Genomic DNA, 18,867 nt, shown 5'->3' on the forward strand with positions numbered 1-18,867 from the left:
TTTTTAGGGGGGAATGTCAGAGTTGTGGAGCTCATAAAACAAAAGCCAGTCAGTGCTAACTTTGTCTTCCGGTTTAGCGATCCTGTGCGACTGAAGGAAACGACAAGGGTGCGGGGACGGAAATCAGCTAGAGATTGACCGGTTGGACATCCCTGCTATATAGGATGGATTTCCCCCACTTATGCTATTTTTTGGAATATTTATATATATAAAAGCAACCTATGCGTTTGTTTCATGTGTTTCATGCCCAATGGTTATAAACACTTCAGTGATTTGATATCCTCTCTTTCCTAATGTTTCCTTTTGCTTCTGCAGGAGTCTTGCAGCCAGAGGTCAAAGTTGCCTCATACTGGAGGGGATTCCCAAAAGAAGTGAATTCTGTTATATCGGTTCCAAATGATCAGAAGCCAGATGGTTATGATTACTACGCTTTTTCTAAAGGTATGTTGAAGCTAAAACATCACTACTGCCGCCACCAAGACGGGAAAATATCTAAGGCTGCTTTTTACAAATTAATGTTGTACCTCAGTTCAGTTCAATAACGAAACGGACATACGCTACTTGTCTTTTTCCCTCTTAATTTTTACAAGGGATCCCCTCAAAAGCACCATCAAAACACAGGTCCTCTCTGCGTTCTGTGATTTGGTTGTCCTCTTTAAAAATCATAAAGAGCCAGGATTTGTGCATCTTGGACCAATGTTTCTAAGGTTGCTAGCAATTGCTGCAACCGTTATTTTCTACTGTGCTGTTTGCTACCGTAAGGTTCACTTTGTGTCTTTTTGGTAATTTGGTGTAAAATCATGAAAATTCAAGAGGACTTGGATCTGAGTTTTACACAGACCTCTGGGAAAAATGAAGGGCACTTGTGGCTGAGTGCACATTTTTTTTTCTCGGGTGCAGAATGCAGTCGAAATTCCAAATGTGCCCACAGATTCAAAAGATTAATTTAAGGCTACAGTACTAACCAACAGGTCTGAGGAAATGTGCATTTGCAATAGAATTTGTCCTCCGCTGCAGGACAGTGGATAGTAAAGGTAAAGGGGCCCCTAACCATTAGGTCCAGTCGTGACCGACTCTGGGGTTGCGGCGCTCATCTTGTTTTATTGGCCGAGAGAGCCGGCGTACACCTTCCGGGTCATGTGGCCAGCATGACTAAGCCGCTTCTGGCGAACCAGAGCAGCGCACGGAAATGCCGTTTACCTTCCCGTTGGAGCGGCACCTGTTTATCTACTTGCACTGTGACGTGCTTTTGAATTGCTAGGTTGGCAGGAGCAGGGACTGAGCAATGGGAGCTCACTCCGTCGCGGGGAGTTGAACCGCCGACCTTCTGATCGGCAAGTCCTAGGCTCTGTGGTTTAACCCACAGTGGATAGTAGGGATTCACATTTAAGTCAAGATTTCCTGCTTGTGGGACTTGAATGAGACTCTTATCTTTATTTCCCCTCCCTACAGATCAATACTACAGCGTGGACGTGGGCAGCAGAATAGCAAGACCAGTCACACTACAGACTGGGCAGACTGTGTCTGGAGCCTGGTACAAGTGTCCTTTAGAGTGATTTGGATCCTCCAAGAGCTGAAAACAGAGACACCATTGCGTTTTGACAATTTCCTCTAGTTTTTATTAATAAAAGACATAATGAAATATCCATACATCGATCCAAATTGAAAACAAACAAAAAACCTGCTTCAAGCTTGCCAGCCATTACACAAATGCAAGTAAGAGCAAGACTAGACAGACAGTATACACTGTTTTAATTTCTACTGAGCTTTAATTAATATTGCTTCTGTTTAGGCCTCCTCTGCCACCAGGAGTTACACCTGCAAAGGGAAAGGAAGAGTATTAATATATACTTTTGTTTCAATTAACTGCTATTAGCTATTAACTACGTTAATATCAGTTTTAAAGGATTCTATCGAAGCCTGCCCGCCACAAGTCTTTTGGGAGAGTAATGTGGGGGTACGGAATGGCATCCCTGTAGCCAGAAGGAATAAGCACTCCATACATAATCTAGTATTTACACCTATTTTAACCAATTCAGAAACAGAAGGCTGTGCCGGAAATACTTTCTAGTTCCTTGAAATCGTTATGACAACTAGATTTACTCCTGCCTAATGGCTATGGAAACAGTTCACTCTGTACTGACTGGCAGATTGATCCTAACAATTAATTACTTGGAATTAATACACTGCCTCTGACAAGATCTTTAATTCTTTTCTCTAGTATGAGATTTCAGATTCTCATTTCTTTTTGAGATCTAAGTTCTACTGAGGAGTTTCTTATATTTATTTGTTGCTAGCTACTGCCACCCGCATCCCTTTATAACAGCGGTTCTCAAACTTGAATCTCTGGGCCACACTTTCAGAATAAAAATTTGCTCTTGCCATACCTAATTTTTAATTGATAAGCAATACATTGGAAAACACAACTAGGATCGTCCTCAGTATCACTTGATGCTCTTGCTCTCATTTTGAAAAGATATCTATCCAGATTCTGCAAATAAATAATAATAATTCTTTTGATACAACACTACACTGAAAAGTTTAAATGTCTCTTTGATTGTCCTTGAATCTTCCTGCCATACTTGCCATCGCCAGACCCTTTGAGAACCACTGCTTTATAAGAACGCCACATTGCACCAGATCAACTTTAAATTATGCTATTTTCCTTTTAAGTCAATCAAGTACCTTAGCTGATATATATATTGTAAAGTCTCTGGGGTGAATAATCCTCATTATTCAATGTCTACAAGCCCCCTTGCATGTTTTGGTGGCTGCAATACTATGCAATACATACACTTATTTGCAATCCTGTAGAGTTTAACACATCTGTGCAAGAGATGAAGGAAACCTACCCCTCTGTCTGTTAAACTGACGGCCAGTTCTTAATGTTGTTGGCTGAAGTCTAACTCGCCGGAAAGGCTTCGGATGATTACTGCTTGTGTCTGAAAAGGAAACAGTATGGGACAAAATGCCATGGCTGTAATTTGACTTTGTCATGCAAGTTAAGTGTAATCATGGCTGGTTTTCAATATGCAAGCTGTTAACTTCAGTTTTAAACTTCAAATCTGCGAGGGCAAATAAAATATCTAACTGGAAAAAGTAAAAAATTGGCTCTCAACCTTCTACATGCTGCTAGCTAGCTAATGGCTAGCAGCGACCGTTTTATGTGCATCCAACTGACGTCCGCATGCTCATCACTGCAAACCTGGAAGTGGCCCCAAAACGGTGTGTAACAGGGGTGGGGGTGCAAATGGGGGTTTGGCTGTACTCCAGTATTAATCAACAACACACACAGGTGCCTGTGTTAAGGATTTTTACTGAAAGTAATAGAAAGCAAAAGACTCCTGGTGTTGCTTAAAATTATAAGCACATAGCTTGGTCAGAAGGATAGAGAATTACTGGTCAAAGGTTTGAAGGATTGAGGACCTAGGCTGTTCTTTACTGATATTTAGACCTTTTAACCTGCAATATTTATCTGGATCTCCTTTCTATCACTTAGAAAGATCAGATTAATGTCCTCCTTCCACATACTGAACAGGCCATGATTTCTCCTCCATGGATGCAGACAAAATAGCGACAAGGAAAATATGAAGATCAAACAAAAAAGAACCAAACTTGAGTTGTTTAACTATTCTAATCTGGCAGCCCTCCATCAGTGAAAGGTCAACAGTACTTTACCCAGACTAGGGTTTCCCAAACTTGAGTCTCCACCTGTTTTCGGAATACTATTTCCATTATCTCTGACCACTGACCCTGCTAGCTAGGGATGATGGGAGCTGTAGTCCCCAAACAGCTGGAGACCCAAGTTTTTGAAAAACCCTGATCCAGACCACTGAGATTTGATGGAACTGAGCCCTACCTGCAGATGAACTAGAAGGAGGATCTTGACTTGTGGATGGGAGATCTGACTCATCAGGAGCTTGAGATGATTCTTCTTCCTGCTGGCTGTCTATTTCTAGACCAACCTCTGAAGTAATTCTAAAGGAAAATGGGAGACACACAATGAATTTGCTAGTCAAAACCTCAAGATGGCACAGGAAATTGTGTAGCAGAGTTCCCCATCTCCAAACTTCTTTCCACAGTTAAGGGTTTCGACATGACCAAGAACAGAAGTGAACTCCCTTTCTAGCTCTTTTATTTAATCTGAAAGCGCACCATGCTTAAATCCTCCTGCTCCCTAACTAGCAATGGTACAAGGTGACCAAGATTCAGTGATGAAATCTCCAGAAATTCAGTATCTATGTACTAGGAAATATCAGGGGTGTATATGTGAAGGGAGAATTTGTGGGACACCATTTGAACAGAGGTTCACTACGAGGGATTCACCGATAAGGATCCAATAATAATAATAATAATAATAATAATAATAATAATAATAATAATAATTTATTATTTGTACCCCGCCCATCTGGCTGGGTTTCCCCAGCCACTCTGGGCGGCTTCCAACAAAGATGAAAAATACACAAAAATGTCACATATTAAAAACTTCCCTGAACAGGGCTGGCTTCAGATGTCTTCTGAATGTCAGGTAGTTGTTTATCGCTTTGACATCTGATGGGAGGGCGTTCCACAGGGCGGGTGCCACTACCGAGAAGGCCCTCTGCCTGGTTCCCTGTAACTTGGCCTCTCGCAGTGAGGGAACCGCCAGAAGGCCCTCGGAACTGGACCTCAGTGTCCGGGCAGAACGATGTGGCAGGAGACGCTCCTTCAGATATACTGGACCGAGGCCGTTTAGGGCTTTAAAGGTCAGCACCAACACTTTGAATTGTGCTCAGAAACGTACTGGGAGCCAATGTAGGTCTTTCAAGACCGGTGTTATATGGTCTCGGCGGCCGCTCCCAGTCACCAGTCTAGCTGCCGCATTCTGGATTAGTTGTAGTTTCCGGGTCACCTTCAAAGGTAGCCCCATGTAGAGCGCATTGCAGTAGTCCAAGCGGGAGATAACCAGAGCATGCACCACTCTGGCGAGACAGTCTGCAGGCAGGTAGGGTCTCAGCCTACGTACCAGATGGAGCTGGTAAACAGCTACCCTGGATACAGATTTGACCTGTGCCTCCATGGACAGCTGTGAGTCCAAAATGACTCCCAGGCTGCGCACCTGGTCCTTCAGGGGCAGTTACCCCATTCAGGACCAGGGAGTCCTCCACACCTGCCCGCCTCCTGTCCCCCAAAAACAGTACTTCTGTCTTGTCAGGATTCAACCTCAATCTGTTAGACGCCATCCATCCTGGCATTAAGAACTGAGCCTCCTGCTACCTGTGTAACCTCAGCTTTTCATTTTCATAGCCAAATGCCGAGTTCTGTGTCTTGTTCACACTAGGTTCTTACAAAATGTGTGGCATTCCAGCTTTTCCAGTGGGGTGAATGAAGGTGTGTGAGGTTGGAATCACAGCAACGTTCAAAGGTCTGCTCTTGGGTATATTCTGTTACTGGTTTTCTGCAGCTACATTTGTTCCTCCAACTCTTTTGCTAGTGTTCATGATATCAAAGGTGTTCAAGATGAATTGCACCCAATAAAAACCTAGCACGGTGTCACTCCAAAAAAATATTTACGGTACGTTTGCAAGAGCTGTTGCTTCCAAAGAAAAGCTCTATCTAATGCATCTGTGCCTGAAAGCTTGGCAGGGAAATTATTGAGCTCATCTATCAACAACAGCACTGAAGACCACACATTATTGATGAAAAAAGCAGTGCACGGCTGCAAAGTATTAGCAATACCCAAAGAAACATGATATTTGGTGTGTGTGTGTGTTTTTAAAAAAGTTTCTGACTGCTTACTATTGCTGCCAAATAGTTTCCTGCACTTCTCAATTTGAGCCGCCTATACATTTTAACATCTTTAATGCCAAACGATACCCAAATCAAACAAGACCAGTTTGAATGCCATTTTTGACTGCATTTTTGAGAATCACGCCATGAGGTAATGTAATACAGATGGAAGCAATTATCTCTCTTGCCTTGGCAACTCCATTTAAGGACTGCAGCCTGAAAGCAGTTCAAATGTGAAGTTAAAACCTTCCATTGCAAACGAGGGAACAGAAATACCAGTTCATCGTACAAAGTCACAATGCTGAACATTTATATAGTACAGTGGAACCTTGGTTTTTGAATGCCTTGGTACTCTAACATTTTGGCTCCTGAATGCCGAAAACCCGGAAGTAAGTGTTCCAGTTTTCCAACGTTTTTTGGAAGCCAAATGTCTGATGCAGTTGTCAGCTATTGTTTCTGGGGCGCCTGCACCAATCGGAAGCCGTGCCTTGGTTTTCGAACGTTTCAGAAGTAAAATGGACTTCTGGAACGGATTACATTCGACAACCAAGGTTCCACTGTAGTTCAAAAAGCTTTACTTACATGATTTCCGTTACCCTTACAACAACCTGTGAGGATTTAAAGCTTGCCTCCTAGTACTTAATTTAGAGGTTTTCATTTAGGACAAAAAATATTGAATGTATTTTTTTAAAAAAAAGATAACAGATTGATGCGGAGAAAGGCATTTCAATAAGATTACATTCAAGCCAGACGCAACGTGCAGAATCGTCTTAACTGAATTGGTTGAGCTTACCCTTCTGATTCTGCCTCTACAAAAACTTCATCGCCATCATCACCTGTACCAGATTCTGAAGTGGTCGATAAGTTACCAGTGGATGTTGTAACCATTGGGACAGACTGGGAAGCATGTTCAGAAGCATCAGCAGCGGAGCTTTCAGTAAACACAGACACTTGAAACAAAGATTAGAGAATAAATTATAACCATCTAACACTTGGATGATACGTCACCCACCCCCCAAAATTCTGAACATGGAAAATAACACATTTGCTTTGGAATGAATCAAACCTCAAGTGGGATACACATATCTTTGTAATTCTTTAAAATTACATGTTGTATTTCACAACTAGCACACTTCATGTTAGTACAGGCCTGGCTGTAAAGCCTGCCATAGCCTGATCCGTAGGTCACAGTATTGTACGACTGGTGGGCTGTGCTTGGCTTTGGGAGTCTCATGCTCCATGCAGGTATGGCTTTGTAGAACTTTATGTGTGTGTGGCAGGCGGGGGGAGGCAGTTTTGGATTGTGGAATAATGTATAGAAACTTGATTTGAGAGAAATATATTGGGAAATTGGGAGGCACCAAAATCCCAGAGAAGACTGCAGTCTTTGATCCCTAGAAACCTCTCATGTTTTCCTTGCATCTAAGCATGTGGCCATAAGCTCCCAGCATGTTCTCAGATTGTTCTGCGACTGCACATTTAGTTGTTTTGGGTTTTTTTTAAAAAAGACTATCCTGGTGCTGAGGGTGTGGCAAAGATTTTTTTTGTTCAAGACCATTTTAATGTATATTATTATTATTATTATTACTACGGTATTACACTTTGTAGCCAAGATTGTTATACAGGTGTCCCCCCACTTAGGCATGGCACCAGGGGAAAAAATTAATTCAAAGCTGGAAATGGCAGGAGAGAGCTGGAGAGTCCTTGTGGCTCACAAGGAGACCCTCCCTGGGGCTCAAAGGGGACACCAGTGAGGACAGAGGAAGCTCTGATGAGACCAGAGGTGCAAGCGGGCCTTCATTTATGCTACTCAGCCTCCCCAGGGCCCCACCCCCCTTCCAGACCATTTGACAGAGAGGCAACAACCAATCTATGTGTGTCCAATTGGCGTGTGACAGAACGTGCCGAACCGGGAAGTGACTTTAAACATGGCAAAAACAGTCCTAAAAGAGCCCAGAAAGGGCAAAAAACAGCGCCTAGCAATCCCACGAGCCTTTGCAAGTGCAATCCCAGGAGCCCTTGTATCGACCGTTGAGGCCTGTGGAGAGTTGGGAGTTTTGAAAAACGAGGTTGAAAGAAAGACCAGTTGTGGTGGAGTGGGACATCTGGTAAGTGCTGCTGGTTTTTAAAGGGTTTCCAGAGGTTTAGAGGGTATTTGCAGGCTTCCCCAAGGCTGTTTCAAAAATGCACGATTTCACATAACTCTGTGGCGCCTTGGAAAGTAACCCACACATAAACTGGGAGTTGCCTGCATTTAACATTGGACATAGCTAACACAACACCCTCCATATTTACAACTCCCATCACCCCTGATCATTGGGTAGTGCTAGCTGGGGCTAGCATTAAAAGCTGGAATCCAGCATCTGAAGAGTGTGGTGTTGGCTAACCCTGCTTTATATTGTGAGTGCTGCATTATGAATTCTTGCCTCCCTGCTTACAATCGATTTCTTGCAAGAGAGCTGGCCCTGAACTCTTACCTGGGAACCACACAAAATGCATTATTAGGAGGAAGTTAAAAACGTAACTATATGGATTTCTTAAATAAGCAGCTGTATAGTAAAACCAACCAACCAACCAGCCTGATCAGTTCCCAATAGAGCTGCATTTTCAGGAAGACTATCGGAACAAGAGAGTACCCATGTTATCAACCATTATATGCTCCAAACTGTAGAATGAAAATATTAGGGAAATCCCCCAAACTCACCAGGTGCCGCAACCTGAAGTGGAGTTGTTGGGACACTGCGACCTCCTGATTCTTCTTCATGGGCGAGGAAGAGTGGTGTTTCATACATTCCTAAACCTGCAAGCAATTTGAGAGAAATTAAACTGAGGTTCCCAGTGGTGGTGTATGGAAGTGAGAGCTGGACCAGAAAGAAGACTGATCGCCGAAGAATCGATGCTTTTGAATTGCGGTGCTGGAGGAGACTCTTGAGAGTCCCATGGACTGCAAGAAGGTCAAACCTATCCATTTTGAAGGAAATCAGCCCTGAGTGCTCACTGGAAGGACAGATTGTGAAGCTGAGGCTCCAATACTTTGGCCACCTCATGAGAAGAGAAGATTTCCTGATGTTGGGAAAGATGGAGGGCACGAGGAGAAGGGGACGACAGAGAACGAGATGGTTGGACGGTATTCTCGAAGCTACCAGCATGAGTTTGACTAAACTGCGGGAGACAGTGGAAGACAGGAGTGCCTGGCGTGCTCTGGTCCATGGGGTCACGAAGCGTCGGACACGACTAAACAACTGAACAACAACAAACTGAGGGAGCTTCAACAGAATAATATCTAGCCACTAAAGTAATGAATCGTCTGAACCAGTTTGTTTTTTATATTGTACTGGCCAGGTACTAAAGAACCTCCCAGCTAGTTCTGTGCACCTTGAGTAGAGTTTTAATGTGATTTTCCTCCCTCACATGCAGGCCCTATGCTGCATGGCAAACCCAAGTTATATGATTGAGATTCAAAGCGCATAGTGTCCCTTTCATACCAAAAAAAGCAAGAAGTAGAGACAATTTGCACTCACTTTCTGCTTGTAAAATGGAATTTAAAGACAAAAAAATATTCGAGGACCAAAGAACCAAACCAGAACTCTACTGAATATAAAACAGAAAGACAGGACTGAACATTTGTACCTCCTTGCGATGCAAGCTGACCGAGATCTGACTGGCCGGAGGTTTGTGGCATATCTTCAATAGGTCCAAACCTGAATCTAGGAACTCCAGCCACCTGAGGGGAGCTAGAATAAAAGTTGCAGTCAGTTTATCTATCATAAGTTTGCTGCCCCTTAGTGGGATAAATGGGGAAGAAGAAAAGGAACAAACAAAGGAACCGCACAGCAGTCTTCCTACAGGTAAGGGCCAACATTTGCTGACTGAGTAAACAATTTATGCATATCCTTCAAAAGAGGAGAGATGCTGAGAATTTCTAAACACTTGAAGAATATGACAGGAGGTCATGCAGCCTTTATTTCAAAACTTCAGTGAAATTAAGTATTGTGCTGTGGAAACAGAGTAAAGCTGCCCAAGAATGGTTAGAGAAAATTGCTGGCCAGGCCCCTTGCAAGAATTCTTTTGGTATTTTGACTTACATAGCTCATCATTACTATGTAAACTGAAGGTGCCACTTACTGAATTGCTTCTGCAAATCCATCTGTACGATGAGGTACCACCAACGTTGGGGTGCTTGGAACAGTCCTGTCCTCATCATCAAAAAAGTGTTGCTGCTGAAGAAGACATTAAAATGACAAGCGAACTCAACAACCACAGTAGTACCTTGGAGGTCGAATGAAATCCATTCTGGAAGTCCCTTCGACTTCCAAAACGTTAGGAAACCAAAGCGCGGCTTCTGATTGGCTGCAGGAGGCTCCTGCAGCCAATCAGAAGCCCCGTCGGGACTTTTGGGTTCCAAAGAACGTTTGCAAACCGGAACACTCACTTCCGGGTTTGTGGCGTTCAGGAGTCAAAACGTCTGAGTACCAAGGCGTTTGGGATCCAAGGTATGACTATTGCTACACATTTTTAAACAGCCATCCCCTCTTAGTATCTCGCTTGGTGTAATAAAATGGCGTCCGATTTCTGTATATATGCCCAATCCATATTCTGAGGAATAACTGAAATGTGGAAATTCAGCTGACAAGTACTTTCAAGGACAGTATTCCAAAGAAAAGGTGCAAGACTGTCCTGAAGAGGCAAACATATTTTTGTAGAGACATCCTGCTTTTTTAGCTGCATCAATAATAATTGGATTATTAATTTGAATAATGTGCTCTGTTGAGGGCAGGAGGCTACCACGTGGCTACTCAGTTCTCTCTAAAATGCTCCCTGCTTCTTTTATATAAACAGTCCACCACACAATCTTGATTAACTGAAGTTTCAATTGTACCCACAGCAGAAAATGTTTAGAAACTTTACTACTTACCATGCCACCTATGCCAGGGGTTAGCTGAAGTCCACGTCCTACAGACTGCCTCCGCGGCATTGGGATTCTCTGTACGGCCAAGAAAATGTCAAACGCTTCAGTACACATTTAGGTGGGGAACCCGCAGGGCCACTGGCCAAATACACCCCAAGCTCGTAATAGCTGGCTCCTTGAAATTCCCCTTTGATGACCGCCCCCCTTAAACTGAGTATACCGATAGTAAAGGTAAAGGGCCCCCTGACCTGTTAGGTCCAGTTGTGACCCGACTCTGGGGTTGCGGCGCTCATCTCGCTTTATTGGCCGAAGGAGCCAGCCTACAGCTTCCGGGTCATGTAGCCAGCATGACTAAGCCACTTCTGGCGAACCAGAGCAGTGCACGGAAACACCGTTTACCTTCCCACTGGAGTGGTACCTATTTATCTACTTGCACTTTGACGTGCTTTTGAACTGCTAGGTTGGCAGGAGCAGGGACCGAGCAACGGGAGCTCACCCCATCGCAGGGATTCGAACTGCCAACCTTCTGATCGGCAAGACCTAGGCTCTGTGGTTTAACCCACAGCGCCACCCACGAATATACCGATGGCACCACATAAAAACAATCAGGAGTGGCAGAACAGCTCACCATCGTAGACCATGGAAAGGAAAAACACGGCAGGCAAACATGCCCTGGTTTGCTTTCATTCTTATAGAGTAGAATTGTAGAGTTGGAAAGGAACACAAGAGTCACCTAGTCCAACAACCCTGTAATGCAGGAATGTTCTGCCCAAACCCACAACTCTGAGATTAAGAGTCTCATGTTCTACTGGCTGAGCCATCCCAGCAGTCAAACGCCACCTTCCTCTTAGGAGATACATATGCATTTGCAAAGAGAATCTAGGACTCTGGGCAAGTAACTGCAATACTTGTCCCCCTTCTAGAATAAAAGATAGCTTATTTTATAAACAGCAACAATCCTAAAAGTTAGGACCGTTCACTTATATAATCAATTGTCTTGGATTGACTTTTTTTTAAAACAAAAGAATAAAGACCATTGCTCTTGGCACTGTGAAGAAATGCTATGAGGTTTCTTAGCTGCTGTTCTTGCTGGGTTTTTTTTTTAGTTTAAACGGGTTACAATTTCAAAACACCACCCCCACCACTAGGCTTCTCGGCAGTGGTGCCCACCCTGTGGAACGCCCTCCCATCAGATGTCAAGGAAATAAACAACTATCTGACTTTTAGAAGACATCTGAAGGCAGCCCTCTTTAGGGAAGTTTTTAATGTTTGATGCTTTACTGTGTTTTTAATATTCTGTTGGCCACCCAGCCACCCAGAGTGGCTGGGGAGACCTAGCCAGATGGGCGGGGTATAGGTAATAGTAGTAGTAGTAGTAGTAGTAGTAGTAGTAGTAGTAGTAGTAGTAATAATAATAATAATAATAATAATAATAATAATAATTGTTGTTGTTGTTTGTTACATTCCTGAACACTTGTACAGTGGTACCTCGGGTAAAGAACTTAATTCGTTCCAGAGGTCCGTTCTGAACCTGAAAATGTATTTAACCTGAAACACTGCTTTAGCTAATGGGGCCTCCTGCTGCCGCCGCACTGCCGGAGCACAATTTCTGTTCTCATCCTGAAGCAAAGTTCTTAACCCGAGGTACTATTTCTGGGTTAGCGGAGTCTGTAACCTGAAGCGTATGTAACCCGAGGTACCACTGTACTGCTCTTTCTGCACAAAGCGACTACCAGATTTAAGGGCAAGATAAAACATATCCAGGTATGGCAATTTATAAACGCCACAGATGCTCATATTTCAGCTGAAGAGGATCCACCTAAGAACAATTTGCCAAATGCATAAAATAAAATTCAGCGCCAAAGTGGTTTCCGTACCTGCACTGGTGGTCCCAGCTCCTGCGGTGGAGCAGGAATAGCGTGAATAGTCAGTCGCGGGGGCAAGGGATGAGGTCGAGGTGGCCGTGGTGTCTGTCTCTCCGAAGCAGATGTTGGCTGCTGTTCCCTCGGGCTTTCCTGAGAAAACGTAGACTCTGCTGCGCCTGCGCTCCCATCACCTTGTAATAAAGAAATATATGTTTAGAAAAAGGCGTTTGTAACCCCAAACTCTGTAGCGAATCATTTCTAGCCCTTTCACTCATCCATTTGCTGCAGAGATGTATATAGGGCACCGTGGAATATGGATATAAAATTTACAGCATGTTACAGTTTAAGAGAAAATTATATGAAAATGATATATTGTTGGTATCCAACACTGGCAAAAATGTATAAATCTAAATCAAACAAGTGCTGGAAATTTAAAGAGAAAGAAGGTTCTTTTTATCATATGTGGTGGTCTTGTAGTATGGATAAAGCTTACTGGGAAATGATGTATAATGAATCAAAAAGGATGTTCAAAATAAATCTTTGTAAAAAAACCCCCAGAAGCTTTTCTTTTGGGAATTATAGGAACAGAACTACCTAAATTGTATAGAAATTTATTAATGTATGCTACTACAGCAGCAAGAATTTTACTTGCCCCAAAATGGAAAGAAGCAGAAGTCCCAGCAAAGGAAGGATACAAAAACTTATGGAATATGCAGAAATGGCGAAACTTACCAGAAGGGTAAGAAATCAAGACAACAAACTTTTTATAAAAGGATGGAAATGGTTTATTGAATATTTACAGATAAATTGCAAACGGATAAAAACACTGGCAGGATTATTGTAATAACCTGCAGTTTCATAGGAGTATATATTTAAAGCAGATAATTCAATGAGCAAATTAAATGAATTTGGATATGCAGAAGATATTGAAAAATAAATTTAAGGAACTGCAAAAAGAGGGGGAAGGAAGTCAAACTTTGAAATGTTAAAATGACTGTAAAATTAATGAAATGTATAAACCTGAAAAGTACAAAGACTTAAAAAAGAAAGAAAAAAGATATAGGGCACAGTGACTGATTCCGCTGCACAGGGCACAGAATTGGGGGGCAGGCTGCAGGGCAGGATGTCGCAATTATGACATAGTGAATTGAACAGGAGAAAAGGCGCCAAATTTTGGGCTCGCACAGGGCGCCGCTGAAATCTGAAAGGCCAAAGTCCACCCCCTGTTTGCTGCAATGAACTTTCTTTCATTTCATTATCAGCAAAACGGAAACCGGGAAAAGGACAAACTTTCTGTCGAAGCGGAATTACAACAGGACACGCTGCTTCCTTTCCTTCCTCCGCCCCCGCAACCCCAGAAACACAGAATTCAGTGAAAATGAGCTATACCACAATTTTGAGAGTCAGCTGCTCTCTGGCTGCTTTCCCCTCCAGCGATGCTCTCTTCCGTTTCTGTACTGGGGTCCATTCCATCAGTCCCCTGAAAGAGAGCATCAGAAGATCCGAGGTATTGAGAACTTCTGAAATTAAATTACTTTCTCTTTAAGATTTTACAATCCCTCCTTTTAACCTCACAAACTATCTGCTGTGCTTTAAACCAGCCGGCAAGCTACAACCTACGTTGCTATTCCCGCTGGTCTTCCAATCGTTTTGAGAAATCTTTTCTCCTCGGGATCAAACTAGACGCACTGTCAGTATAACATGACAATTATCTGCTCAACGCCAAACACACAATTTTGTTTTTACCTCTGCATCGTCTGCTTCATATCCATCGTTGCCATCGACGCTCCCAGTGCCTTCGTTGCTATCATCACCTTCATCTCCCATTCCTGTGTCTTCATCTTCATCATCCTCGTCATCCTCTTCCTCGTCTTCATACTCCTAATGCAACAATTAACATTTGAGAAATTAAACAGACCCATTTTAAAATTTTGTTCAGAATCATTTGCTTTCTTGTGTGAAGAAAAGTGGGATGTGGTGCGAGTAATGAAAGAGGACTGGGCTCTTGCACAGAGCTGCAGATTATTAGCAGGGATTTAAAAGTTTTGGCCCTCGGTTGCGGTGTGCGAGGGGGAAATGCTCTTAGAGCAGCGAGTACGAAAGTGTCGCTGCCTTCTGCATCTGAGTCAAATTCATACATTTTAATGGCGGCATCAGCTAGGCTGCAGCCACGGCATACTCAACCCACACAACTCTAGATCCTTCTTCCAGACTCTTATGTACCTGATAATAATTAAGAACTGTATTTTAAAAAGGAGGGAGAACCAAAATATCATTCTAAATTATCTGCAAACTATATCCAATTCAGGTAGTAAATATTTAACCCTTAGGGGAACAGTGAACATTTAAACACGCACAGCCTTCTTTTTCTTGGTGTGCACTGAGGAAGATAAAGATTTTAAGGTGAACAGCCTTATTAGCTTAGAAAAGTACTCTTCTGCTAGTCTAAGGCATTTTAAGATGTGTAATACACACTTTTACAGGGAATGCAAAACAACAACCCACAACCAATATCAAACACTCTTAAAAAACCTCAGGCTGCAGAGCCCTAGTAATTAATGTGCAACAAACGAGTAGCAACTTCTGCTGTGTAGAAATATCATTTTTATTTTACAAAACACCCACACATACTTCTGCTTCGCCATCGTTTTCTTCATCCTCATCCTCTTCATCGTCACTGTCGATAACAATGACATCATCTCTCTTGCCCTGGCCATCCTGGGACGATGTTGTGTTCTGCTGATCTGACTGAAGATCTATTGGTGGGGACTGAGAAGTCTCCTCACTGCCTTCCATGGGAGTGTAGTCCCCTTGTGTTACGCCCTAAGTCAAGACAAATTGAATAAAACCTAAAGTAATGCCAACAGGAGGAGTACCTCCAGGATTTATAGCCATTTGCCGATATTATATAAAAAGTCTATGTGATCTGATTTTGAGCCAAAATTTCTAGTTTGCCAACCAGAAAGACTTGAAGTGTGTCAAAACTCTGGATCCTATTGTCAGTGTAATCAAAGTTTACTTTAGCTGGGACTATTACTTGCCAGGAAGCTTTCTTTCTTTCTTGTGCTGTTTCTTGCAAAAGGAACAAGAATACTAATCTTAGGCCATACACTGTATATCTGGAGAACTTTGGTCAGAAAAAAAGCACTGTTCAGGCTTCTCGCTCAGGAGTAAGCTTATTTAATATTTTCCCCCCTGAACTCTGTAAGGAAGACCCCGCTAACAGCATGTAATAACAAGCTTAAAGTTTTCCTCACTTTTAGGCATTTGAAAACAAGAGCATGCACTACTGGATGAAGATCTGCGAATAACCTAATTCACAGTAACATAACACGCTCCCTTTCAGACAATCAGTACAGCTAGGTTGTGTTTGTGACTAAGTTAAATTAAAACTGAGCGGCATACACTGTCACGTAAAAACTTCACAAACATTTATGGTTCAGAATGTGAAGCACTTCAAGGGTGTCTATTGCACAAGTACAGCTGATGTTATCTTTCGGAACATCCGACAGATAACATGCCTCTTAAGGCAAAGTAGAATTTTACTATGAGTCGCCAGAGTATTTTTATAGTGCTAGTGGAACTGTGTGCCAATCAATAATGTAAAAAGGTAATGTGGCCCTTTAAATCTTCCCATCAGAACCTCCCTCCCCAAGTATAATATTCACCATTGAATTCTACAGAAAACTTCCTATTGATTATCACTACAGTGGGGTGCCGTGGGGTGCGGGTGGTGCTGTGGTCTAAACCACAGAGCCTAGGACTTGCCGACCAGAAGGTTGGCGGTTTGAATCCCCGCAATGGGGTGAGCTCCTGTTGCTTGGTCCCAGCTCCTGCCAACCTAACAGTTCGAAAGCACGTCAATGTGCAAGTAGATAAATAGGTACCGCTCCGGGAGGAAGGTAAACGGTGTTTCTGTGCACTGCTCTGGTTACGCCAGAAGCAGCTTAGTCATACTGGCCACATGACCTGGAAGCTGTCTGAGGACAAACGCGGCTCCCTTGGCCAGTAAAGCGAGATGAGCGCCGCAACCCCAGAGTTGTCCACGACTGGACCTAACGGTCAGGGTTCCCTTTACCTTTACAGTGGGGTGCATCTTTCACTGCAAAAGTAGAAGTGTTCTCTACTGGTCAGAAATCAACTTTATAGCTAAATGTAAAGGAACTGGATTGGTCTGAAGCAAAGGCGTAGCTTGCTAGCCGGCACCTGGAACAGCGGGGGTGGGGTGATCCACCCACGGGGACAGGGCAATCCACCCAGGGGGGTGCTGCTGTGATCTGTGCACAGGGCGCTGCAGCGATTTGCTCAAGGGGGTGCCACCGTGATCCACGCATGGGCTGGATCCCTCAGGGGTTTGGCACCCCCTCAGGGATGACACCCGGGGCGACCCCCCCCCCCCCCGCTTAGCCTGCACTCTGAAGAAATGTGCCCAGCACACTCTTTTTTACTATTCCTCCTGCCAGCAGATCACACCGCCAAAGAAGGTCAGAGGACTCTGGAGCAGTGCCATCTTGGGAACCCCAGCCCAGATCATGCAGACAGACTTTTCTGAATCCTGCCATGGCATAAGCATGAGATGCAAAATGTTCCTCTGGTTAGAGAAAGGCTTGCTTACTTCTCCAATGGAATCTTGAGAATCCTGATTGTAGGCTTGAGCTTCTATTTCGCCATCTGTGCTTTCTTCTGCAGTCACTTCCTCCTGAAACATGACGTCAATTTGTTAACACTAATTTAAGTGACAGATGATGGGGAAAATGTCAAGATCACGTGCAATACATGCCATGCATATCATGTTCTACTAGGGTTTCTTCACTGTACAAGGCAAAAACATAGCAGCAAATCTTTAAGCAGCTACAGTGGTACCTCTGGTTACGTACTTAATTCGTTCCGGAGGTCCGTTCTTAACCTGAAACTGTTCTTAACCTGAAGCACCACTTTAGCTAATGGGGCCTCCTGCTACCGCCGCTGCGCGATTTCTGTTCTCATCCTGAAGCAAAGTTCTTAACCCAAGGTACTATTTCTGGGTTAGCGGAGTCTGTAACCTGAAGCGTATGTAACCGGACGTACCACTGTATTCCACCTATCTATGAGAACCAACTCTAAATTAACTCTAAAGTCAATGCTCTACAATCTATGTAGTTATGAACAGAATAAAAAACCCCAATCATCACGAAGAGGATATTTCACATCTTCTATAGTTCATTATTGCACACATGTGATTTATTTCTTATTTACATTAGGGGCTTGCTCAAAACAGGAATGTAGATTGTTTGACCTGCAACTACTTGATTACTCATCATTTGATGTCTGGCAGTGTGTCATGATTTCAGTGAGAAGTATTACATTTGAAAAGACACCAAGTATGATGTTTGGTATCCCTGGACCCAAGTAGATGTGATGTTAATTCCATGAATGTAATTCAAATTGCATGTTATTTGGCATGTACCTAGACGATCGGGGCAATACTGAGCAGCCTCAGGGCTCTTTCGTGACCAAGTTCCTGATCAAGTATCATGTCTCTACAGCTGCTATCTCCATTTCTAAGGAAGCCTTCATTGGTGGCAATAAAATCTCTCTTGGAAATGGAAATACTGTAGCAGCTTAAGAGGGAATTTTTGTCAAGGCAATGGAAGGGAGAAATTCCCCGTCCCCATTCCCAACGCTGCTCAGCGTTTCCTCAGCACCTGATATTTACGTAACAAAAAATGTGCACACAATTCACATCACTTCTAGTTTGAACCAGTGAAGGTTTGCACACACCATACAGGTGTCATGGAAATTTGCACACTAAAAATGAGAAGCCTGCAGTCCAATACAGTGGTGCCTCGCAAGACGAAATTAATCCATTCCGCGAGTCTCTTCGTCTTGCGGTTTTTTCGTCTTGCGAAGCACGGCTATTAGCGGCTTAGCAGCTATTAACGGCTTAGCGGCTATTAGCGGCTATTAACGGCTTAGCGGCTATTAACGGCTTAGCGGCTTTAGGAAAAAGGAAACAAACTCGCAAGAACTCGCAAGACGTTTCATCTTGCAAAGCAAGCCCATAGGGAAATTCGTCTTGCGGAACGACTCAAAAAACAGAAAACCCTTTCGTCTAGCAAGTTTTTCGTCTTGCGAGGCATTCGTCTTGCGGGGCACCACTGTACAAGCAGAACAACCCAACCTAGCCAACAGAACCTGCTAATTGTATTTGATACTGGGTGATGTGACAGGTTTGTCACCACCCATTCCAAATGCTTCAGAGCTTTTAAAAGCCAGCTTTCTGGGACAATTTTCCCTCTTCTCCTAGCCCAGTTGGGATACCCATAACCAAACACAACTAAATTA

The 18,867-nt window shown here is 43.3% G+C and overlaps 2 protein-coding genes across 3 annotated transcripts in view; one reads left to right on the forward strand and one right to left on the reverse strand.

Annotated features, from left to right (window-relative positions):
- PRG4 (proteoglycan 4) overlaps nucleotides 1-1,579 on the forward strand; it is a 41,999-nt gene extending 40,420 nt beyond the window's left edge. Inside the window, exons 12-13 of the mRNA XM_077928108.1 lie at nucleotides 316-441; nucleotides 1,453-1,579. Of these exons, the coding sequence (XP_077784234.1) occupies nucleotides 316-441; nucleotides 1,453-1,556 (230 nt within the window). The 3' untranslated portion in view covers nucleotides 1,557-1,579. The remainder of the gene's footprint in view (nucleotides 1-315; nucleotides 442-1,452) is intronic.
- A 17-nt stretch (nucleotides 1,580-1,596) lies between these two features.
- The window catches only part of TPR (translocated promoter region, nuclear basket protein), a 56,887-nt gene continuing 39,616 nt past the window's right edge, over nucleotides 1,597-18,867 (reverse strand). Inside the window, exons 38-50 of one of the 2 annotated variants that reach the window (XM_028732501.2) lie at nucleotides 17,159-17,242; nucleotides 15,175-15,366; nucleotides 14,290-14,424; nucleotides 13,933-14,023; nucleotides 12,556-12,734; nucleotides 10,685-10,753; nucleotides 9,895-9,986; nucleotides 9,400-9,503; nucleotides 8,474-8,569; nucleotides 6,563-6,719; nucleotides 3,860-3,978; nucleotides 2,853-2,942; nucleotides 1,597-1,818 (exon numbers count right to left, since the gene is read on the reverse strand). In XM_028732501.2, the coding sequence (XP_028588334.2) occupies nucleotides 1,769-1,818; nucleotides 2,853-2,942; nucleotides 3,860-3,978; nucleotides 6,563-6,719; nucleotides 8,474-8,569; nucleotides 9,400-9,503; nucleotides 9,895-9,986; nucleotides 10,685-10,753; nucleotides 12,556-12,734; nucleotides 13,933-14,023; nucleotides 14,290-14,424; nucleotides 15,175-15,366; nucleotides 17,159-17,242 (1,458 nt within the window). In that variant the 3' untranslated portion in view covers nucleotides 1,597-1,768. Of the gene's footprint in view, nucleotides 1,819-2,852; nucleotides 2,943-3,859; nucleotides 3,979-6,562; nucleotides 6,720-8,473; nucleotides 8,570-9,399; nucleotides 9,504-9,894; nucleotides 9,990-10,684; nucleotides 10,754-12,555; nucleotides 12,735-13,932; nucleotides 14,024-14,289; nucleotides 14,425-15,174; nucleotides 15,367-17,158; nucleotides 17,243-18,867 lie in introns of both variants that reach the window. The other variant, XM_028732502.2, reaches the window with a different exon arrangement.

This window comes from Podarcis muralis, chromosome 5 (assembly GCF_964188315.1).
Source record: "Podarcis muralis chromosome 5, rPodMur119.hap1.1, whole genome shotgun sequence".
NCBI lineage: Eukaryota > Metazoa > Chordata > Lepidosauria > Squamata > Lacertidae > Podarcis > Podarcis muralis.